This window comes from Chionomys nivalis, chromosome 8 (genome assembly GCF_950005125.1).
Source record: "Chionomys nivalis chromosome 8, mChiNiv1.1, whole genome shotgun sequence".
Taxonomy (NCBI): Eukaryota; Metazoa; Chordata; class Mammalia; order Rodentia; family Cricetidae; genus Chionomys; species Chionomys nivalis.
Window position 1 is genome coordinate 7,279,956 of NC_080093.1, and position 25,274 is coordinate 7,305,229.

General features: G+C 45.4%; 1 protein-coding gene across 2 annotated transcripts in view; it reads right to left on the reverse strand.

Moving 5' to 3' along the window:
• The window catches only part of Rbm20 (RNA binding motif protein 20), a 184,716-nt gene that overhangs the window by 15,211 nt on the left and 144,231 nt on the right, over positions 1-25,274 (reverse strand). Inside the window, exons 7-12 of one of the 2 annotated variants that reach the window (XM_057779511.1) lie at positions 24,039-24,170; positions 17,585-17,664; positions 10,814-11,483; positions 4,841-4,945; positions 3,064-3,700; positions 1,362-1,496 (exon numbers count right to left, since the gene is read on the reverse strand). In XM_057779511.1, coding sequence (XP_057635494.1) covers positions 1,362-1,496; positions 3,064-3,700; positions 4,841-4,945; positions 10,814-11,483; positions 17,585-17,664; positions 24,039-24,170 — 1,759 coding nt within the window. Of the gene's footprint in view, positions 1-1,361; positions 1,497-3,048; positions 3,701-4,840; positions 4,946-10,813; positions 11,484-17,584; positions 17,665-24,038; positions 24,171-25,274 lie in introns of both variants that reach the window. The other variant, XM_057779510.1, reaches the window with a different exon arrangement.

The window sequence follows — 25,274 nt, forward strand, 5'->3', positions numbered from 1 at the left end:
AGCATTGTTTGTAATAGCCAAAACCTGGAAACAACCTAGATGCCCTTCAATGGAGGAATGGATGAAGAAAGTGTGGAATATATACATATTAGAGTACTACTCAGCAGTAAAAAACAATGACTTCTCGAATTTTGCGTGCAAATGGATGGAAATAGAAAACACTATCCTGAGTGAGGTATCCCAGACCCAAAAAGAGGAACATGGGATGTACTCACTCATAATCGGTTTCTAGCCATAAGTAAAAGACATTAAGCATATAATGTGCGATCCTATAGAAGTTAAATAAGAAAGTGAACCCAAAGAAAATCATATAGTCATCCGCATGGAGAGGGGGAAGTAGACAAGATTGCAGGGCAAAAAATGGGAACTTGCGGGTGAGGTGGCATGGGGCAAAGGGGAAATGGGATGAGAAATATGAGAAGGGGAGGATGGGAGGAGCTCGGGGGATTGGGATGGTTGGGATATAGGAAGGATGGATACGGGAGCAGCGAAGTATATATCCTATCTAAGGGAGCCATCTTAGGGTTGGCAAGAGACTTGACTCTAGAGGGGTTCGCAGGTGTCCAGGAATATGTCCCCAGCTGGTACCTTGGGCAACTAAGGAGAGGGAACCTGAAATGACCCTATCCTATACTGATGAATATCTTGCATATCACCTTAGAACCTTCATCTGGCGATGGATCAAGGTAGAGACAGAGTCTCAATTTGGAGCAACGGTCTGAGCTCTTAAGGTCCAAATGAGGAGCAGAAGGAGGGAGAACAAGAGCAAAAAATCAGGACCACGAGGGATGCACCCACCCACTGTGACAGTGGAACTGATTTATTAGGAGCCCACCAAGGCCAGCTGGTCTGGGACTGAATAAGCATGGGTTGATTCCGGACTCTCTGAGCATGGCGGTCAACGAAGACTGATGAGAAGCCAAGGACAATGGCACTAGGTTTCAATCCTAATACATGAACTGGCTTTGTGGGAGCTTAGCCTGTTTAGAAGCTCACCTTCCTGGACGTAGATAGAAGACCTTCGTCTTCCCGCAGGGCAGAGAATTTGGACTGCTCTTCAGTATCGAGAGGGAGGCGGAATGGTGTGGGGGGAGGAGAAGAGGAGTGGGGATAGGGGGAGGGGAGTGGGGGGAGGGGGCAATATTTGGGAGGAGGGGAGGGAAATGGGAAACGGGGAGCAGGTGGAAATTTTAATTAAAAAAGAATAAAAAATAAAAAAAATAAATAAAAAAAAAAAAAAAAAAAAAAAAAAAAAAAACAAGGACAGCACCATGGCAAAAGCCCTCTTGAGCTCCTCCAGGTCACTTGAGAACTGTCACTTCCTGGAGCTGGGATTCAGGAAGGACTGTGATTTCACCTACCTAGAGGAATGCTAAGCTCGCTGAATACATCCTCCGGTTCCCAGGAAGGCAAAGAAAGGGGCTCTTTCAGCTCCACTTCGGTGAGTTCTGGTGACCTCACTTCCAGAGATTTCACTTCCACATACCTGGAGTTTTCTGCAAAACATGAGCCCATGAGGTAGGAGATGGGGACAAGCCACACACACACAAATAAACAAACAAAAAAGCACCCTAATGAAACTCACAGCAGCCTCAAAGAGTCCCTGTAATTCTATCCCCTGCGCTGTGATTTGGAACTGTCCCTTGGACTGCTTAATCATGTGAGGCTGGGGCTGCTAATTAGCACCAAAGTGCTATAATTAAGATCATTTTCCACTGCCAAAAAAGTGTCACACGCAATAATACTTGGCACTTCTTTGCACTTGGCACACGGGGATGGACTGGTAATGCCTTCACTTGGATGATCCATCCTCCATCAACCCCAGTCAGTATCACTCCATCTCTGCAGGGAGGGGAATCCTCAAAGGGCAGAAATGGTGCTGACATTCACCAAGACTGGCCACAAAGGCAACGCCACCCTCACCCCATGCTTGTGAAGCTGCACTATTAAACATGAACGCCAGCTACGGGGTAAGTTAACAGACCTCTGAGCCCGGCACTTGTTGAGACCCGTACCACAAAGTAAAGGGTGCTGGATCAGAGAGAGGTGAAAATGTCAGTGCTCTTTCCTCAAGCCTGTTCTAGATGGGCTGGGCCTCTTTGTTTCTCTAGCATCAAGCAGGCTGATCAAGACCGTTTCCATGGAGATTCAGAGCCCAGCAGGTGAAAAACTGCTCAGGTCAGCTTGACACAGAGGAAAGCCTCTGGGCCACCCACCAGCTCTGCTACCCACAAGGCTCTGGGTTGAGATATTCCTTTTCCCTGCCTTTCCCTGTATTTTCTGCTTCCTGGGTTTTACTCAGCTTTGGTAAAGCTGTCATCTTTCTATAAAATGGATCTCTAGTTATGTGCACCGCAGGAGTCTTAAGAACTACTCACCCTCCCTCCAACCCGCCCCCCTTCCCCAGCTCTGGATGGATCTGTTTCCATCTGGCAGAGAAGCCAGGGCTTAGCCCATTTTAGACTCCTTAGTTCATGATGTCACAGCGCTGAGCATAGACACAACATCACCTCCGGTGGAGGCAGACTTGTTCCTGGGATAAGTACTGTTTCGCTATCTGACCCTGGAGAAAAACAGGTCTGAGGTAGCCAGAAGGGAAGCAAGCCAAGTCCTTCAGCAAAGCCCTCCTTCTTCTCTGTACAATCTTCTCTCACCCACCCCTCCATCAAAGAAATAATTGCTAGGGGGTAAAGGCAGCAAGCCATCAAAAAGAACCCAAACCTTTTCCCCCATAAATCTGAAAACTCAACCTGATCTTAGTCGCCTGTGCCTATGTGGGACCCCAATGCAGACACATCAAGCCTATCTCAGGTGGCTTCTCAGAACTCAGTGGCTCCTGTCAGCTTTCCTCTACACTGTTTGCCTGAGAGCTATAACAGGCTAACCCGGCCTTCAGAGGCTTGCTTCTGCACATGGCTTTCTGCCTCGGCTTTAAAGTGAGTTGGAAACTCCCCGTATGTCTGTTCCAGTCAGCACACGCCTGCATGTCCTGATGGAAGCAGTGGCCCAGTCCACCCAACCACCCATGGAGGAAAGGAAGGTAGTTACCCTCAGTCAATGCACCTTGGCAAGCCAGGCCTTGGAGGTCGCTTTCAGTAGGGGGGCTGGCTTTCTCTTCCAGGGGACTGACTTCGTGAGCCCCATCTTCAGGGGACCCCCTGGCCTTGCAGTCATCGAGAAAAGGGCTGGACTGCTGGGCCCTGTCCTCTGCTGGCTGGAGGGAGGACATTTGCTGGGTTGCAGGGGCCGGACGTGCATCTGAGTCCTCTGCTCCTCTTGCCTCCTCGTAGCAACCTGAGACCTCCAGTGAGAGGCCTGTCGCGCATTCAGCTGGCTTCCGCTCAGCGTCCAGATTTAGGCCAGGCATCTCCATGTCCATGTCATTGGGATGGCGTGTGGATGTGGACTGCAGTTGTCTGGGCAGCGTGAAGCTGCTTTCTGCACCCCCATTCCCTATGGTCTCCCCCTGCTTGGTGAAATCTTTGGCCAAGTCCAAACCTAAGGTGGCTGTCACGCAGGGACATATTTCAGGGAGGGTTTTGTCTTTCTGGGTAATGGGCATAATTTCTTCCAGCTCTGGGATGTCCGGCTCCATGATGAAATCTTCTTCCCCCACTTCATCCACTGTGACCAGCTCCTCCATGTTTGTGGGGTACCAGCTGTCTCCCTCGGCCTCACTGTCACTCTCCCAATCTTGTTCCTGTATGAGGATGGAGAATGTGTATCAGATGGTGGCTAATGATGTTCACCCAGAAGCAGTTTACATTGGCTGCAGGAGCCCCTGGCCGGAAAGACCTGGGCGTTTGCTCGTTCTCCTCCTCAGGAAGCCTTTACTGGGTACTTAGGGAATGTGAACCCCTCAAGTCTCACTTTATCCATTTATCCTCAGGACGGCACCCAAATTGGCACAGGCTTCAGAATAAGCCCTTGATGCTCAATCTGCCGTGTTTAAAATGACACAAAGGTATTTTTTTTTTCAATGAAGCTCTTGTTGAAATTATGCAGGTCAACTTCAAATGATTTCATAAATAAACGTGTTTTGAAAATTAAAAAAAAAATCACACAAAGATTACCTACCCTTGCTATGTAACAGGTCCTCGGAAAATGTCTCTGAATGAATAAGCTATAAATGCTGAACACTTATCAAGCTGTTTCTGTGTATGTGCAGACACCTCTAAAAGAAAAACCACTCTCAAACATCCTCCCAGCTCCCTCCCTCTCAGCAAAGGCGCAACTTCCAGGCTCACAGCTGCCCTCCTGTATCTTTCCCTTGGACTTCCCAGCAGCCTGCGGCTTGGCACACAGATTTGGGAGGGTAGTTTCCCCTGACCGGAAAGGCATGAAGCTGGCTCTCATCCAAGGACATTTCTTTTGCCTGTGGAAGCCCAGACCAGGAGGACGGTAATTGGATTTTGATTTTTAACTCAGTAAAAATAATCTTTACAAAACAAGGAATAGATCTTGTTGATCTCAGGGTCTGGGCCTGCTGTGGCCAGGCCTCCAGCTTGAGTACTTGTGTCCCCAGCCCACTAAGGGACCTGCCTATTTTGGGAGCCTGGCTCTGAAGCCTGAGTCTTTTTTGGGCGTACGTTTTCTTTCAGCGTCACAGTCAAGTTGCTGGTGAGGGAGGCGGAGCCCAGACATGTGGCTGATGATTTCCCCAGTGAAGAAGTCTAAAGACCTCACCGAGCCATTCCACCAGGAAGCGCCAAGGCCTTGGTGGAAGCGCTTGTGGAGATGGACACATGTTCCACGCAGCCACTGTCAGGCATGACTGACTCCTGTGACTGAGTCCCTGGGGCAATACATGACACCACCAACAAGATGGGGATACATTTACCTTCCTTGTCTTCGTGTTTTCTGGCTCAGAGGACTCCGTCCCTTCCCGCTGTCTGCCGGCTGGTGGAGAGCTTGCTTCCGTGCCTTCTTGTTCCTCAGTACCAGTCTAACAAGAGAAGAAGAGAGTAAACAGGACCAAGAGTGATCAGAGGCAGGAGAAAGAGGGAATGCAGAGAGAGAGAGAGAGAGAGAGAGAGAGAGAGAGAGAGAGAGAGAGAGAGGCAGATCTACCTGCTTTTCCCCTATCCCTCACAGTGCTGTAAAACTGAGGCTCAGAAAGAAGTTGCTCACTCACACAGACAGATAGACAGAAAGACATTTTGAAAGCTGGCCCATTGACTTTCAGGGATATAAATCCCTGACCACCTTAGGGTTTGCAGTGAGAATGACTATAAGAAGCTAAAAGTGACCTGTCTTGGGCAGGCAAGACCCTGGCCACTATGGTGACATCTCCTTCCAAAGGCATTTTTCCATTCACACACACACACACACACACACAGGCACATGCACGCACCACACACACGTTATTCCTTTATCTCCTTATGTGCAGGAAGGGAGTTGTCACCCAACTGGAGTTGTAAACCAAGCACACTCCCTCCTTCCTGCTTTTCTCCCCCTGGTTCGGGCCTCAGGTTGGTGACCCACATCTAGGAAACAGAGCAACTAAAAACAGGGATTTGGTTTGAGAGTTGGGCTGCTACACAGCAACAGGGGCAGTGATCTGCAATCCATATGGTATTTTACAATTTTGAAATTACATTTGTGTGTGTGTGTGTGTGTGTGTGTGCATGTGAGTACAAGCACCCACTGAGGCCAAAGACATCAATGTTATGGAGCGAGCATTACAGGCACTTGTAAACTATACACATCACGAGTGCTGGGTACAAAACTAGGGTCTTTGCAAGAGCAGTGCATGTTCTTAACCACTGATCCCTCCCACCAACACTGCAAATTTAGTTTAAGCTTTGGTGCACTCAGCAGTTAAGAGCACTGGGTTCAATTTCCAACACCCATGTGGTGGCTCACAACTGTGTGTAACCCCAGTTCCTGGGAATGTGACACCCTATTCTAGATATATGTGCAAGCAAAACACCAATACACATGAAACAAATAAATAAAAATTTCCAAAAGAAGAGAGGGGCTTGCTAATCCTCAGTTTAGAAGTTTCTCAAGTTTACTCTCCTATGACTTATCCCTTGGTCATCAAGTTAAGACTACTCCCTGGGCTACTCTGGGACAGGGGACATTGTATTTTATCAACGCTCTTGGTTGAGGTCAGCGCAAGGTAAAGTTCTGATTTTAATTACTTGCAAGCAGACACACCCCCTTGAGCTGATAAGGAGCCAATTGGAGCAGGAACTGGGGGCTGACTGGTATAACTGGTTATTACTGGATAGGGACAAAAGAAGCAAGGGAAACCACTCTGAGTTTTCCTCAAGTCTTCTGTGTGCAGAGCAAAGCAGCTCCGCTTGTCCTTCCAGGCACCAGAGTCCTCTCCCACCAGATGATGGCTGCTTACATTGTTGCTGTTTTTATCTCCCTGCATATATCATCCCTGGCCGTTCCTTATGAAAATAAACTATCGTTCACAAGTATTTCTTGCAGGCAGAGTCAATACAGTAAAACATCCCATCCCATTCAAGCTTAGGGAGCAAAGGACAGACTTAATGATATAGCCAGAGCCTCTTGCTAGAAAACCCACTAAGAAAGAGCGGGGGAAGAGGCTTTCCAGGTTTCTCTTTGCTCTACAGACAGCTCTAGGTGAGAAGGACACCTCCTGAGTAACAGACCAACAGAATCCATACCCAACTTCCCCACCTCACAGATCAAGACAGCAGGTCTCAACGGTGGTGCACAGGTATGGCCACCAGAGCCAGGAAATCTGCTCAGCTTCAATCTCTTCTGATCTCTACCCTCCCCGCAAATCTATTTTCTACAAGGCAATCAAAAAGGATCTTCTTAAAATGGAAAAAGAATCACATCCCCCGTGCACCTTCTTGTCAGAAGATTTCACTTATTTCCCCTTTCACTGAGGACTGTGGATCTTTAATCTGCACACAAGGCCCTGCCCGATATGTCTCCCAGGGACAAATGCATCTCCCCTCCAGCACATTAATGTAGTACAGTGTTCCGACCGCACTGGCCTCCAGCCACATAGCAGCCTTTGCACAAGTTGTTCCCTCTGTCCGACCTTCCTTTCCACTCCCCAAACATGCAGCCTTCCTTCAAATCTCACAGGAAAGCCTTGAATCCATTGCAGTTCCTGACAACATCTTATAGCTCTCCTGCTTGGCATCACCCGGTGTTCTTCTGTTCACATGAAGAGTGACTTGGCCTCTTCAAAGTGTTCAGAGACCCCCAGCATGCTGGGGGTCTCTGAACCGAGCACAAGTGGTTTTTCTATTTCTTCCTCGAGATTGCTCCTCCCATCCCCAGGGGTTTGCCTACTACTGCAAGCTTCTAGCTGTGTGAGACTTACAGGTGTGGTTCTTGTGTATGTATGTGCGCAATGCATACATGCGTGCACAGTGCCCACATGCATATGTATATGTACATGTTTGTGTGCAGGCACATATGTGCACAGCATGCATGCATGTGTACACACATGTGTACATTAGAAGACAGCTCAGGTATTAGTCCTTGTCTTCCACCTCATTTTAGACAAATCATCTTTGTTGTTTGCCTTGGACTGTATTCGCTGGCTCATATGCTTCCAGAGATTCTCCTGTCTGCCCCTCCCATCTTGTCACTGGATCACTGTGATTAAGGATACACGCTACTACATCCAGCTTTACCTGAGTTCTGGAGCCATGCTTGCAATGAAACAACATATCCACTGAGCTCTCTTCCTCACCCTGGACTTTCTAAAGCATGGGAGACTCCATGCGGATCTGTAGAGCTGGGTCTTGCTCTAAAGAGCGAGAGGGGCAGCCCTCAGCATGGTCGTCACCCTCTGGAGCTGAGAAGTGATTGGCCTCCTCCACCAGTCACACCACCTTTTGCTTGGCTTTACCCATCCCACTACTGCTGGCTGTGGTCCTTGACACCTCCCTTCTAGAAGGATGAACCAGAACCTCTTTCCCTCATCCTTTCTCAGTGACCTGATTTCTTTCTTGGGTTCTAAGGTCAAATCTGGATTTGGCCACCCATTCCCACTGAGAAACACACAGGGCTTCTGCCCCTGTAGAGATTTCAGAGGGTCTGTCATGAGCACAAGCTCACTAAGACACGATTGCAGCACCAAAACAGAGACTAGTGTGGCGTGGTTCTCAGGAGTCAGGCCTGTGCCTCTAAGTCACTGCCTCTTCCACAGATGCTTATTCAACACCCACTCTGTGCCAAGCTCTGCTCCAAGGACAGAGACGTGGCTGTGAACACAAAAGATTCTTGCACTGTGGAGATTATGTTTGGGGGTTGTGGGGTGAGGGCAGACACTGTGTTAAATAAGGGTGCTAAGTGCTGGGTGCACAGATCACTCTGAGCTCAGAAAGGTAGGAGGAGACAGAAGTGGGGTGCGGTGTTGGGATGTTATACAGCAGCCATAAGTAAAGGCAAAGATGCTAAGAACAAGAGGAGTAGACTTCTGGGGAGGGGAGAATCATACGCAAAGGCCCGCCAACTCATACCGCTGGCCTTTCCTTGAGACACTGAGACACCCCCAACTCCTTGACTACTTCTAAGCAAATACAGCTGCCCTATGGTGTCTGGGGTGGGCGTTCCAGATTCCTCTTTCATGCCAGGGTCTGCAGGTGCCTAAGGCCCGTATATAAAAGGACATTATATAAAATAGCCTTGTATTTGCCTATAACCCACACAGATCCCCGGCGGAAACTTTAAATCACCTCTGGTTTGCTTTTTATCCCTAGTGCCATGCTATATGAATAGTTATTCTACCTGTCTTCTTTAGCCATAACATGTTTTTTAAAGTTTGTAGATGTTCATTCGAGACAAAACTTCTCCCCAAAATATTTTCAACATGTGGTTGGTTGAATTCACAAACACAGAACCCAGGGATACAGTTTTAAAAAGTGTACCCTCTTCTTAAAAATACCAGCTGGCTTACCAGGTTCTCAGAACCCAGAGTGAGTCTTCAACAGGGCACAGATGAGTCTAACACACCCACCTCTCTGATCTCACCTCCTGTGCAGCTCCTGTTTTGCCAGTTGAGAAAATATGGCAGACTTCGAAATGGACAAAAAAGATTACTGATAAGACCCCCTGTCCTTTATTTATTTATCTACTTAATATTTACTTTACTGGGGGTTGAACCCAGGGCCCCCTATAACTAGGCAATGCTCCACCACTGAGCTTCATCCTAGCCATTCACATTTTTATATGAGGCAGGGTCTCACTAAGTTACCCAGGCTGCCCTTGAACTTGCGATCCTCCCGCCTCGGTCTACCTCTCTGGATCAGAGATCTGTGCCACTAGGCCCAGGCCTGGTATCCTAATAGAACGCTAGGCATTTGTTTACCGCATCCTTCTAAGGTATCAGATTCTTTGGTAGTCATGCCTTTCGTGATTTTACATCTGTGCTGAAAACTGATCACTGGTCCTGATGTAAATGCTTTTTACTCATCAAGATGCAAATGAGTTTTATCCAGTGAGGATGCCGCTGATTCCCGGGGTCCTGCAGAAGACACCGGTTACATCTCACTAGCAAATCCCTAAGCTGATTGCTTCTATAAGTTGCCTGTTCATTAGCCCCTCCTTTGGGCTGACTTTACATCATATGCGACTACGATGTAATGCAGGAGCTAATAATAATCTTTCGCATGTTTCTAGCAGAATCGTGATTTTATGTTTAGAAATAGAATCTTTAGATATGTCCTAAAAATGCAGCCACATTGGATATTCTTGAAAACAGTTGTTTGTTTCCACTTTTGCTTGCTGCATTTCCTACCAAGAGCACCAAACTGGTTTCTGTCCATTTTCAATACCCAGCTCAAATACCATCTACATGCAGCTTTTATGCTGCACTGTTAATTGCCTACAGAGAGCTGCTGGTCCACTGGAAATTCCAACTTGGGTTCTATTATGTGCAGATTGTTTTATGTCTGTTGGACCTCGGCCTCTGCCATATGTGCACTATGTCCTATTCACCTTGGATTTCTTGTGCCCACACTTGGTTCCCAAAAATGGGGGAATGAAGGCTGGACAACAGCCCAAAGTGACTCTTCAGTGTTCATGGAATTACAAATTGGACTCCTTGTTTGGCCTATCACCAACTCCTAGGTCAGAACTCCTTGAAAATATGCACAGAGGATTTCAAGGATTCAGCGTCTTGTGAAAATCCCTAAAACTCTATGATCACACCCATGTTTAATAGGAGGCCTCAGCTAAAAGGGAATGCAAGTCAAGTTGGATATATGTGCCAGCTGGTTGCAATGGGCCTTTATTAAAATGAAATTAAATTCCTTTATCTGGAGAAGCTCACCATGCTTGAACTCAAAGCATAATTTAGGGGGTGGCGGCCACTTGTCCTCACCTGTCCTTGGAGCTCTGGATCAGAGATAGTTTGGGCAGGTGCACAGAATGAATCAAAGATCTAATCTCCCTTGGGCAACTGTGGGTGCCAACACCCAGGAACACTCCACCCTGGGCACACAGAACTACAAAGGGTCTTTCCATCAAGTCTCTCCTTAACTTGTAGCGAAGGCAACAAGGTCCATGTGGGACTCAATCACTAGCTACTACTCTGGCTGTCCCAACCCAGTTGCCTTGGTCAAAGGGCATCACACTGGGTGCTTTTCCTTCCTCCTCTGTTCTAATAATGACCTAACTTGGTAGGGCTGCTACGAGTAAGTGGTGTAGTTATCGAGGGTCCTCAGTGCAGTGCCCTGCACCTGGCAAAGAGTCAAGAACATTCATTCATTCCGTGCACACTCATTATCAGCATACGAGCCTTGGGATTTTCCTCTGGGCCAGCTGTATCTTCCCCAGGGTCACCCCAGGGGCACATTTGCGTCATTACCTCATTCTCTGCCGTTCCGCTTTCTTTTCTGTCATCAGTGCCTTCTTGGTCTCTGTCGGGTCTCTTCGCTCTACTTTTCTCACTCTGCTTGGACTTCGCACCCACAGGGGCCCTAGGGACCTTGGGTTCTAGTTCATCCCCTTTTCCCGAGTCCTCTGGGTGAGGGGGTCTAGTTTCCCGCAGTCTGGCCTCTTCTTTCCTCCTGGACCTTCCTGGTACTTCCTGCTGCTGCTTTGCATGTTTGTCCAACTTGGCTTTGGGTTCCTTTCGATAGTAGCCATCGTCCCGACCTTTGTAGCTGGACAAAGAATGGAGTGGGCTGGGGGACCCTGACCTCAGGTACTTTTCCCGGTGGCCCCTCCCTCCTTCAAGTCGCTCATCCAGTTCAGCTTTGTCCATCTGCCTGGGGTAGTGTTTCCGGTCATGTGCCCAAACATCTGTCCGGTCCCTCTTGTCTTCGCCGTTCTCCCTCCAGGGAACGGACTCTCGGTCATCTTCCCTCCTTGCATAGGGGGAGTGCTCCCAGGAGTCCCGGCCGTTGCCCCAGTCAGTCCGAGAGGGGACTGGTGGACTGTGGGAAGAGCTGCAAGAGGTGAAGCTTGGAGTGTGCGATCTCGGGGAGAGTGATCGGCTCACCGGACTTCGGGACCGTGGCCGCTCTGTACTGTATCTGGGAAGAAGGGAAGAAACAGTGTTCAGAAGCTGCAGAACCCATACCCCACATCACCCAGATGTAGACACACACAGTTCCTCTCAGAAAAAGCCTCGGCATAACCTACCCACCTGGGCATTCATCAGTCACAACTACATATCATTCACCCAGATGTAGACACACACAGGTCCCCTCAGAGATATCCATGGAACCACCTACCCACCTGGGCATTCTCAGTCACAAGTCACAACCCAGCACTACACAGAGTGGCCAGGAACAAGCCTGTCCTCCCTCTTGACTTATGAGTATGGATTTCTTCCTAAGTCACTCTCTGCCCCCTCCCTTACAGTCTGCTCCTAGGAGCTGGGAAGAATGAATATATTTGGTTCAGTCCTACTTTGCTTCCTCTAGGGAGCTCTGTTCAGGGGTACAGGCCCCAGGAGAGTCTTTTCCTGGGGATATACAGGGTGAGGGCTCCGAGAAAAGGGCTAAGAAGCAAGGTTGCCATGTCTACCCTCAGAGACACTGCCTAACCCAGATCCAATGTTGCTTGCTTCTAAGACTTGAAGACACTCCTCCACTTGGACCCCATCAGAATATAGGTGACTTCGCTTCCTTTTGTTCCTCTCATTTAGACCTCATTATAAGTAGTTTAGAGTCTAGAAATGGAAGTGCGGTTGTGGCAGGAGTGAGGAGGCAGGCTCCGAGATCCACAAAACAGAAAATCAGGAAGACAGCTAAGGGTCAGAATAGGTCTCAGAACTCAGATCTGTTCAAATCTGAGATGAAGACATCGACACCCTCAGGAAGTGGATCTGCCTAAGGTTCAGAGCGAAGTTTCAATAGTCTCCACACTCTATACTGCCACATAACTACAGATGCCATAATCTGCCTTTTACATACCATTAAAACCCCAAGAAAACATCATTTTAAATAAAAAAAATCAGACAAATAAAAATCCCTATCCTGAACACTCGCATGCTCTCTGAAGTCTGATTACTAAGCAGATCACCTGAATCACACACCTGATACCCTAAAAGGACCTAACAGTTTCATGTGGTTCTCAAATGTAGAGCAACAATGTATCCCTCACTCAAATGTAGAGCAACAATGTATCCCTCACTCAAATGTAGAGCAACAATGTATCCCTCACTCAAATGTAGAGCAAAAATGTATCCCTCACTCAAATGTAGAGCAACAATGTATCCCTCACTCAAATGTAGAGCAACAATGTATCCCTCACTCAAATGTAGAGCAACAATGTATCCCTCACTCAAATGTAGAGCAACAATGTATCCCTCACTCAAATGTAGAGCAAAAATGTATCCCTCACTCAAATGTAGAGCAACAATGTATCCCTCACTCAAATGTAGAGCAACAATGTATCCCTCACTCAAATGTAGAGCAACAATGTATCCCTCACTCAAATGTAGAGCAACAATGTATCCCTCACTCAAATGTAGAGCAACAATGTATCACTCACTCAAATGTAGAGCGACAATGTATCCCTTACTCAAATGTAGAGCAACAATGTATCCCTCATGCAAATGTAGAGCAACAATGTATCCCTCGTGCAAATGTAGAGCAACAATGTATCTATTCCTCACTGCCAGGACCCAGAGCTACACCTCTATTGGCTAGGGCAGTCTCTTAGCCAACTTGGGAAGTCTGAACATCTGTCCTCTACAGTTAGGTTAGAGCACCCCCTGTGGCCACTCAGGAGATTGCAGGCCTAGTTTTGTTTTCCCATCTTAAGGATCATAAAAGCCAGTTGAAAGAAATTAGTTGGGAAGTTACATGCATTAAGTATCTGGAACCAATGTTCAAGGAATCAGCTACATTCTTACTTCTATGCCTACATTCAGCTCCTGAAAAACCATGAAGAGACTACTTCTAAGCAGAATCTCTGTCACCACCATGCACATCCAGGATGTTTCAGGAAAGTGTACAGTTGCCCCCAGGGAGCCAGATGCCAACTCTCAGTTGCTGTATTCAAGCACAGGAGGACTATTTAGAGAAGCCCAGCATCTCACATGTCCCTCTCTAACCTGAGTGGTACCTTTTGTGTGACTAGGAGAGAATAAGGAGGGGTTAGAAAGCCAGATGGACGGATCATAGTCAAGAGTAGGCCAAGTTACAGCTCATACCCCCCATGCTGGCTAATTTTATGTCAATTTGACACAGGCTAGAGTCATCAGAGAGGAGATTGTCCTACTTGGGAAAACGCCACCATAAGATCAGGCTGTAGAAAAGTCAGTAAAACATTTTCTTAATTAGTGGTTGATGGCAGAGGGCTCAGCTCATTGTGTGTGGGGCTATCCCTGGACTAATGGTCCTGGGTTCTACAAGAAACCAGAGCAACCCATGGGTAGTAAGTGAGTAAGCAGCCTCCTCCATGGCCTCTGCATCAGCTCCTGCCTCCAGGTTCCTGCCTTGTTTGAGTTACTGTTGTAGAAAATCCTTTTGTACACTGTTAAGATGCATCACTCAGATTGGTTTAATAAAAAGATAAATGGCTAATTCAGCTAGGTGGAATTTTCAGGGCAGAGAGGACACTTGGAAGAAGAAGGCAGAGTCGCCAGCCAGAGACAGAGGAAGCCAGACATGCAGGGGGAGTGGCAAAAGCCATGACCCACATGGCAGCACATAAATTAATAGAAACGGGTTAATTTAAATATAAGAGTTAGTTAGAAACAAGCCTAAGCTAATGGCTGAGCTTTCATAATTAATAATAAGTCTCCATGTCATAAATTGGGAGATAGAGAAAGGCTCACTACTTTTGGCAAACTATTAAAAAATAGTTTAAAAATAATTAAGTCTTTAATAAGAGAAATAAAATAATAATAATAAATAAGCCAGAGAAAGACTTGCTACAAATGGCATCCAATGTGGAGGTACGCATTTTCACATAAGACCTGAGAAAGCTTTTTTAAAAAAGATTCCAAACACACAAAAACAGAGCCAAATGTGGTTTCCTAATCCCACAGTCTCTCATGAAGCCACAGTGTATAGAGATGTATTTCCCAGCCACTGCCTGCAGGCTTGAGCCATCAGCGGGCCATGAACCAAACTGTACAGTGGTTTAAGATTTATGCTCATGTAGACAACTAAGCGTACAGATAGGCAGTAAAGCAGATTCGGATGGAAAACCACTATGCAGGTTACAGTGTGTTTGGATTACAGGTTACAATGTGCATAGGATTAAGAAAAAAGAAAAAGAGTATAGAGAGTCATTAAAAATGCGTTAAGATGCCAGGCAGTAGTGACACACACCTTTAATCTCAGCACTTGGGAGGCAGAGACAGACGGGTCTCTGTGAGTTTGAGGCCAACCTAGTCTGTAAGAGCTAGTTCCAGGACAGGCACCAAAACTATACAGAGAAACCCTGTCTCAAAAAAAAAAAAAAAGAAAGAAAGAAAGTTTAAAAATAATAGTCTTTAAAGAAGGAAATAAGGTAATGAAAAATAGCCATATAAAGATGGAAAATACACAGAGAGTCTGGATTCTATACGGTGTCTTGCTGACTATAAATTTTTTTATTGTTAATGATTGAACAATAGCTGCTTAGAGACACTGGATTTTAAGAACTGCCAAATTAAAGCAAACTAAATATTTTTAAAATGTCTTAACTTCAAAATGAAAGTCAAAAAATATGTTGCATTGGAGAAGAGGTTGTGCTTTTGTTTTCACAGAAAATGAAAGGCTGTGGATTTGTTCAAGGTTAAAGAGGATCAGAATTGATCGGGGAAATCCCTGAAAGTCCTGGCTACAGATATAAAGGAATAAACCTAGAGAAACTACAAGACCAGTGAATATATTTTACCTGCTCAAATATAAAACAAAAAATCATATTTGGTTGGATATGGTTGCACAGCCCATACTTGTGTTAATACAGATACATATGTTACCTTTGAAAGGTATCTTTTCTCATATTTTTCATAACTTTATGTATTTTCAGAGCAGGGGACCAGACACCAATGGGTGGCCCAGGTGATCCAGCCTCCCAGAGTGCCTCTGTTGCACTTTCCTTGGAGTTCTACATACAGAACAGCTTCAAGACTGCTGGCTGAGATGGTCCAGCCTCACAAGACTATTCTAGCCAGAATGAGCATTATTCTACTTTTCTCAGGTCCCACAAAGATTCCAGAACCCCCAGAACACAACACCCACATTTCCAAGAGGTGGGGTGGGTAGTTTTGGTCATTTGGTGGCCTATGGATGTTTGTCATCATTTGGGAGATTGGTTAGAAACTGTTATTGTTCATGGTCAGGAAAACCTGACCATAGGAGATTAGATTCAGGGATCTCATTCTAAAGAGAAATGGGGCAATAAAGTATAAAAATAATGAGCTAAAATGGTGGATTGTTGAGTCCAATTTTGAACAACCACTAGTCTCGAATATTTTACATTGGTATAGATTTTTGTATATTGATACAAATTTACTGTTAGTTTTGTTAGAACGTACTGTACACACATTTCTACTCTTGTTTAAGGTATTGTGCCTAATGCAGCCCATTTAACAATATAATATAAATTTCTAGTCCTTGGAAGTTATTATTACAAACTATTTGTGATAATAAAGAAATGTAGGTTATTAGTTAGTCACCTATAACAATCAAACTTGTAGTCATGTTTTCAAGGTCATACCTATATATAAAGAGATATTTTAGATAGATAAGTATTCTTCAAACACTTCAAAGACCTAAAAAATATTTTAAAATGTTTTGTTAATATAGGGCATTTCATGACAATCAGACACATCTGCCCCTGGCAGCACCAATTTACTTCAGAGAAGATGATGGGCATCAGAGAAACTCCATATGGAGTTTACTTTCAATGTGGCAAAACTAGCCATTTGGGCAAGAAACTGTTTTTGCCTTGACTGCTAACAGTTTGCTGTATAAACTGGACAAGCAGAACATGCAGGAAAAAGACTATTGAACTTTGCCAAGATAAGGCAAAATTCCTTCAAAATTCCTGCTGATAGTCTATCTGATAGTCTAGGCCTGTAAGCTGAAGAAAGATGCCCCAATATTACAAAAGAACCTTAGGATGACTGTCCAGGCAACCAGATATCTCTGCTGTTTCTTAGTTTTGGAAGTTGCTTTCTCTGAACTTCCTGTTTACTCAGTTAACATTTTATCCTTCTTGGGTCTCTGGTGGAGACTGAAGACTAGATAGTTATATTTTTATAGTTTTTCTTGTTACCAAGTTCAAAAAAAGAACCTTACACAAGAGATGTAAACGTTATAAAGTTAAAAAAACATAAAGGCACAAGTTGTTTATCTAAAAAGATATTTTTAGGATGGCAACACAAGGTATAATAAAATGGTTTAGGTATAAAACTTGAATTCATCAAGATAGGATGGGTAATGGAGTATTTTCTCTAAATATGTCAAATGAATATGGATTGGACATTGTGAAATAGTCTTGCTTGATGAGTGTTCTTATTATAAATACTTTCATTTATTACAGTTAATACATTTCCTTTCAATTTATATAATAACTGATAATTGTTCCTATTATATATAGTTTTACTGTGTTAGAGTTAAAACCTCTCCTTTTTTTATTTAGAAAAAAAGGGAGAAATGTTGTGGAATCATCTTTTCGTACACTGTGAAGATGTGTAACTTGCATTGGTTCAATAAAAAGTTGAACGGCCAATATCTAGACAGGATTTGGGGCAGAGGGGACACTGGAAAGGAGAAGGTGGAGCCATCAGTCAGATGCGGAGGAAGCCAGACATGCTGAAGGAGAGGCAAAAGCCATGAGCCATGTGGCAGCATAGAAATGAATAGAAATGAGTTAATTTATGTTATAGGAGTCAGTTAGAAACAAGCCTAAGCTAAAGCTGAGCTTCCATAATTAATAATAAGTCTTCGTGTTGTGATTTGGGAACTGGCTGGCGGGACAGAGAAAGACTGGCTACAAGTTCCCAATCACTTTGGCTGATGAACTGTTTAAGGGAAGTGTAAGTGAAATAAACCTTTTCCTCCCCCCATGGCTTTTGGTGGTGGTGTTTCATCTCAGTATTAACCTAACCAAGACATCCTGTAAGAACCAGAAGCTAGAAGATGATCTAACCTCCAGGCCTCTGCCCTAAGGCCCAGAGCCTCACCTGTCAGCTTCTCGGAACATGTCCCTCTCCCTCTGGGAATGGATGTCCTGGATGATAGCAGCCACATTTTTCCCAGGTTTCTAGACAAAGTCAGAGAGATCATTAGAGAGTATTGCTGCTGTCAGGGGGAAGCAGCTCTGTCCTACCTTGTTTACTGCCAAGCCCACTAAGGGGGAAATGATATGTTTTGCAGGAAAGATAAAAGGATTGATCCAAAAAGTGAGGAGTGGGAGCATGAGAAGGACCAGAGTAGGGCTGAGGGTCCAGGAAACAAGGCATGTGAGTTATATCTTAATAAAGCAGGTATTAAAACTCAAAAACTCTCAGTCACAACTGGGTAGGTGCACACTTTTAATCTCAGCACTTGGGAGGCAGAGGCGGGTGAATCCCTGAGTTTGAGGCCAGCCTGGTCTACAGAGCAAGTTTTGAGACAGCCAGGGCTATACAGAGAAACCCTGCCACAAAAGAAAACAAACCAAAATAAAACAACTTCTCCATTAACCATGCCAAATGTTGATAAAGACTTTCATTACAAAGGCTAATCAGCTCTTTTATTCTGTGTTTTTCTCTATGAGACTTATGAAGGCTTTCAGAGCCATTCAGACACTAGTGAACATCATGTATCTCATTCTGGGCCATCCAGGTCTAGGGGGCAGAGACTGGATATCTGCATTCTCAGGAAGGCATGGATGCTTTTCTGCTAGGGTTACAGTCAGAAGTAGGCCTGGGAAAAGCACCTGGTAAAGATGAGAATGGATAAGGGGCTGTCTGTGGTTTCAGAGTGAGAGCCTAAGGACACAGGGGAAAGATGTCAAGCCAGGGACGGGGTCACCTGTCAGATGTAGATGCAAAGGAAAGAAGGACAAAGAGAGTGAATCTAATTCTAAAACATGAAAAACCAAGGATTCAGATCCAGGAATTCTGCACTAGTTGGGCCATCTAATCCAAAGGATGCCTAGCAACTAAGACAAATGGTATTTGTATTCAACAGAAAGTATAAACCTCGATACTTTATAAGTACATGCAATGCCACATGCAAGTAACCAGGTTGCCCAGAATGCACATCCATATCTGCTAGAATGGCACCAAACCTTGCAGAGCCCAAGGCTGTTGGGAAGACGCCAAGGCTGGTCCGGGGCTGGGAAGATCGCTCCTGCCCAGACTCTTTCCTTCTACACCATTCTCATCCTACACAGGGATGTCCAGGCTCCCTTGAACTAGTCTTTCTGGCTTACACAGGACACACAGTGGAGCTGAGGAACATAATGGGAGCCACGAGGACCAAACTAGTCTATGTGACAAGACATGCATCATCTAAGAGAAAAATTCCAGGTCTCAAATCTGTGGCTTGTGCTGGAACAACTGAAGCAGGGGCTGTCTTTTGTAAAAAGTTTTAGAGGTCAATGTGCTGTGGGATAATGCTCTTGTACATTGTAAAGATTTGTCACTAACATTGCTAGTAAAATGCTGATTGGCCAGTAACCAGGCAGGACGTATAAGCAGGGCAACCAGACTGGGAGAATTCTGGGAAGAGGAAAGGCAGAGACACAGTAGCCACCCAGACAAAGAGGAAGCAAGATAAGAATGCCTTACTGAGAAAAGGTACCAAGCCATGTGGCTAAACATAGATAAGAATTATGGGCTAATTTAATTTATAAGAGCTAGTCAATAATAAGCCTGAGCTAATCAACCAACCAGTTTATAATTAATATAAGCCTCTGTGTGTTTCTGTGGGATTGAGCGGCTGCAGGATCACACAGGACAGAAACTTCTATCTATATCAATGTTTTCTACTCTTCTGGAACTTAATGCCTTCCTGGTTGTTCTTTTCAGACCCAGGAAAGCAGGAATAAAAAGAGGAGTGTAGCTTTGTGGGGCAGCAGATAAAGGAGACAGGTTTTACAGAGCCCCCATGCAGGGCAGCAAGTGTGGTCATCTCAGGAAGCAAGTGTCACAATACCGACATCATTCCAGAAAAGTGGAAATGAAAGAGAGAAAAGTCAGTTTATGATGACATTGGGGATGCCTTGTTATTATAGGACGATTTGAATACACAAAAATGTAGAATGAATGTATATTGAATCCTGTCTAATCTCGTGAGATCTGTACTCTGACCTTCTTTTCCCACCCTGGAAATCCTTCTGAAGCAAATGTCAGATGTCACAACTCTTCTTCTGTTCAATGGTGACACTGAAGTCAATGTGGTCAAAGCCACACAGTAGACCAGCACAGCTCTCACTGTCCATACATCTTGCCACTACTAAGACAGGACAAGAGTCTAAGCCCACGGCAGTCCCAGGAAAGTGCTTGCTACTGACAGAGAGGGACCAGAAGTTGGAGTCTTAACCCTGACAAAGCATCCCTGGTTCCGTCCTCCAACTGGCAGAGCCTGGGGTCACAGTTTATTGAATGTGGGGAACTCACTTTCTATGCAGCAGAATAACGAGACATGTTTGGCATCCTCTGAAAGCCTCAGGGCATGACAAAAAGCACCCTATGAAAGCTGCTGGGATGGGGGTGCAGTGTTAGGTCCTCTGACGGCTCTGCAGATGTTGGTCCAACCTCCAAAGTCTAATAAAGATGCTGAGATCCTCTATATGAGCCTGCAATTCATCAGAACCAGGATCTATTAATGTGGCCTCAGTTGTTTCTGACATGATTGGACTTCCCAGCCTGTAGGCCTCCTTCCATTCAGCATCTTCCTGGAAACCCCCTCTTGGTACAGCTATTTCTCCTACCCTATGCGACCCTGCCAATCACACCACAGCCTTCCCCTGGCTGCAGAGGCTGACTCGAGCATGGGAATATGTGCTAAGCTAGTCCAATCAGAATGACGGTCAGAGGTATTGTGGGCGCTATCAGGGTAAGCCTATTTCTCCCTCTTTGAAGGAGACAAGACATAGCCTCTGAAGCTAGAGCTACAGACGGCTGTCCATGCCATCTAGAGGAGAGAGCTTGGGGCTGCTGGGAGCCATTCCATGAAGCACTCAGAAAACAGAGCCATGATAACAGAAAGCAGAACAGAAAACAACATCTTGATCTCATTTGGGTGCAAAATTCAGCTCTACCTGAAACCAGCGACTCCTGCACTTTCACATACATGAGCCAAGAAATTCCTTCTTTCACCTACATCAACAGGCTGAATTGCCACAAGTTTCTGCTACATGCAGTGTGTGTGTGTGTGTGTGTGTGTGTGTGTGTGTGTGTGAACTGATTTGTGTCAATGTAGGGCCATAAAGTCTATTACTACACAGTTGGAATATACTGAATGAAGGTCACAATGACCCAGGGGGACAGTATGACAACATGAGGAACTGAAAACCCATAGCAAAGGTCAGAAAACACTATGTTCTAGGCCTTTGCCACTCAAATTAGGACCAGGAGGGACAGCATAGAAATGCAGAATCATAGCCTTGCTCCAGACCTGCAGAATCTGAATAATTCTGGCAGGAGCCCTGGTGACTGCATGCACTCTGAGCTTTGGGAAGCTCTGTCAGAATATTATCTGTCCAGCATTCCGTCTGGGGGCTGTGAGCACAAAAAGACCTGAGTTTCTGCTTTTTCGTTTTGTTTTGTGTTTTCATGTGGATAGTGGAAAACCTCACAATGTGATACACACACACACACACACACACCACATCTGGTGCAAACCCAAAGTAGTCTCAAGGTTTTCGTTTGCTTTTTGTTTTGTTTTGTTTTGTTGATTTGTAGGTTTTATCTGTTTTGTTGTTGGTATTATTGAGACAGGGTCTCACTGGGTAGCCCTGCCTGACTTGGAACTCACAAGACAAGGCCAGCCTGATCTTGAATTTACAGAGCTTTACCTGCCTCTGCCTCCCTAGTGCTGGGGTTAAAGGCAAACACCACCCCAGCCAACAGTCTCATGTTTTCAGCATGGATCATCTAGTCACTACGATCTTGGGCAAGTTGTAGAACTTCTATGAGACTGAATGTCTTCATCTGTAAAAGTGAGATTATAATACCTGTCTGGCAGGACTGACGTCAAGATTAAAGTAGATAATGTATGGAAGGGTGCTTAATACATTACTTGTCTCAGAGTAGCCGGACTCAATTACAGGCATACATTATGATGTGCTCTTATAATTACTGTGATTATCCGCCCTGCACACCTCAGAGGATGGTGATTGTGAGACTGAAAAGAAAATTGCTTAAAATCAAAGAACTCAAGTTCAGTCCTGCGTTAATCTGAGCACTGAGGTTCACAGAGGTTAAGCGAGTTGGCTGGAAGCAGAAAGGGGCGGAGCCTAGGACGGTGCAGACGTTTTCCAGCCTGGCATCGGTCACGTGTTTGTTGGTTCTTTGTTTCCATGTCTCTCCTCCCGTCAGACTAAGCTCCTCACGTGCTTACTTCCGCCATGCCATGGCACCAGCTCAGCTACCACCCACAGTGGGCACTCAGGGAATATTTGCTGGAAGCAAGACTCAGGCCACGTGATGTCTTGAACAGCCACTCCGCACCAGCCCGGACTGTCTCTCTCACTAGAGTGTTACGAAGCCTTGGAACCTCAAGAAACTACTGTTGCTCACCCTAATTTGAATCTTATGACATTTCATTGGGAGGCCCAAGCTCCACTGGAAACTCAGTGTAGAAATTTAATTCCAGCCCTCGGGGGAAAACAGGAACTGGCTAGGTACAGAACAGGGTGGGGCTTTCCACCTGTCTCATGCTTTTATTACAGAGAAAGAATCCAGGTTGGGCCTGATGGAGAACTTTTGGGAAGGAACTCCAGAGGCGATAATGAGAGCAGAGCAGAGCGGGGCCTAGGGTGAGGGGCTGACATATTTTCCACATCTGCCTTTGTTGACTTACTAGACTGTTTGTCCTTGCTAGAAGCAACCTTACCCTTTGTCATCTGGTGTCAACCCTCAAGGTTAAGGGCAAATTATGGGCTGTGAGTTGTGAACAAATTGGACCCAAGTAAAGATGGAAATTAACTAGAAAAAAATCTTATTAGGTGGAAGAGTGGAAACATAAAATAAGAGGGTAGGTTTAAACACCAATATGGCAGCAACTATAATAAAATAAAATATATATAAAATAAGAGGGTAGGTTTAAACACCAATATGGCAACAACCATAATAAACCCAAACAAACCAATTGTTCCAGTTAAGAGAACAGCAAAGCAAACCAGAAGACACAATATGAAAGGAAATCGCAGGCAGATGACTTGGAAAGAAATTTGCCACCAAGAAAACCAGAACCAGTAAACATATGGAAAAAAAGCACTCAACCTAATGTCACCAAGAAAAAAAATAAAGCTGTGATCAACAAAAATAGTGCCCACCCCACACCCAAATTTAAAAGTCAGACTAATTAGGGTGAGCAAAAATGTGGACCCCTACAGTCTCTTGTTCTACGAGGAGAATGTCAGACCATGACGAAGCGCTTTGAGATGAGTTCACTGTCACCCAGCAGAGCTGGGGTGAGCCTGCCCGGCCGTCTAACAGTTCCAACCCTATCCATGTACATCTGGACCACGGGGAACACACTTGACAAGTAGATTAGCACTGACGTTTATGTCTCCAAGCAACCCGAAGTCCATCGGCCATGAGAAAGATAAGCAAATGGCAGAGCCTCGCAACAACATTTTATAGAACGATGGAAATAGACATGGAAGATAAATGCTAAACAGTGAAAGCAAGACAATGGGATTCCCTTCATATAATGTTTAAGAATGGAAAAAACTAAGCTCCACTATTCAGGGAGACCAGAGCAGGGGGTAGAGCTAAAGGAACGACACAGAAATGATGTTCTTCAGAGGCAGGGGAGTGGAGCCGGAAGAAAGAAGCGCAAGGACAGCCCCAAGGACTTCTGGGTATTGTCCATATTTTATTTCTTAACTTTTTTTTGGTGCTTTTATGAGGTGTATGAGATCTGACTCGAGATTAATAGTAAATTGCAACTAATTAATACTATGTAGATTATACTATTCCTCAAGAAAAAAAGGGAAAGAAAAGGAGACTATAGAACAAGTTAAAATGAAGCCAACGCCCACTTTGGGCCTGAATGCGTCTGAGTCAGAGTAGAGTCAGACAAGTGTTTCCTAGAAGGACTTACACGGCCTTCAGATGCCTCTGGAGGATGAAAGAGAGAACAAGAGATGGGGGAGTGCTGGAGGTCTGAATGTGCCAAGAAGTTGTATTTAAGGGTGGACTTATCCTCATCCCCTCCTTCCTTCCTCCTTCTAGACTCCAGAATCCCCCTCGCTCCTGACTAGTCTAAAGCAAGCCTTTCCTCCTGTCCTTCCCTCAGTGAAGTTTTCTTTTTTATATGACTGTCATGTCCATCTCTAAGTGGGATCCTCAAGATCAGTGACTCATCTTTTCGGTGTTTCCTAAGGTTTCCTCCCAACACTACTTAGATAAATACCTGGCGAGCAGAGGGCTCAGCTGATGCTTGCTGAGTGACCGACTGAATGAAAAAATGCTGTACCTTCAGCTGCAGCTCCTTGTATCTCTTGGACATCCGAATGAGTAACTTCTCACCATTGATCATAGCAGACTTTTCTTGGTAGTACTGGACCATAGCCTGGGCAGCTTCCGTGTAAGCCATCTCTAAGAAAGCCTGGTGTGGAGAGTAAGTCAGACAGTGGGCTTGACTTTAATGACCTTAAACACAAATCAGGACTAGGTAGGATTCCATGCTGATACCACCTAAGGACAAGTGACGTAATCAATGGAAACAAGCTGGAGTTGCAGGTCCTTCTAGAGTGGACTTGGGGAGCTGACCGGAAAACCCGATGTTCTGGAAATGTCCTGTATCTGGGCCTAGCGGCTAATTATAAGGATTCCATATGTAAAAGGAATGAGTGGAGCTGAACGATGATGACAGCACACTTTATGCCTTGGGAGGATCTGTTTTACAGCTCCATAAAGAGGAAAAATCAGCACAAGAAAGAACCCTCTTTGATCCCATGTATTCAAAGAGAACTTTTTATTAACTTCACCAAAAGAGCTCATTACAGGATGGCTCCTATCCTGGTTTCCATGGTTACCAAACACTATTCTTAATTACGTATGTGCATCCTGAGTTACATCATCCTATGGAAGGCCTCCTGGGATGGGAAGGCCCATTAACTCTCAATTCCCACGTGGACTTTCTTGTGCATGTGGCCTTGGGCTGCCATTTGGTGGTGGCAACATCAGGAGACAGAAGCAGAAGCCCAGGGAGCTATGTGAGCTCCCATTTGTCACATTAAAAATAAATACATTTGAAAACTCAGAGGCTTACGAGCCCCTATATTCAAAGGATGGCCAGGCTGCTGCGGCTTGGAAGAAAGAAGCCCAGAGCACATCGACACGGCGTCTCCCCTCTTTATTTAGCTGTTTGAGCGGGGAATGGGCTTCTCTATTCACCCCGTGTCTACAGTTTCTAGTAAACCATGTTAATGGACTCACCCATTTACTCAGAAGCTGTTGGCACAAATCGGTGGCTGTCAGAGTTTTATGTCTGGCTTATAATGGTGTGGGCTGATGCTGGTCCCTCTCTGTAGAGGTTTACAGTGGAGCAAAGACACTAATCCATCAGTCTATGCTTAGGGGCCAATAGCCGTCCTCTGTTGGGAGCAACTCTTACCAAAGTGACCTTCCTCCAGCCTACCCTGCCTGTGACGAGGGAGTTCTTGTTGGGAGCCCCCAGTCCTCCCCTTCACAGTGCCTCATCCCCTCT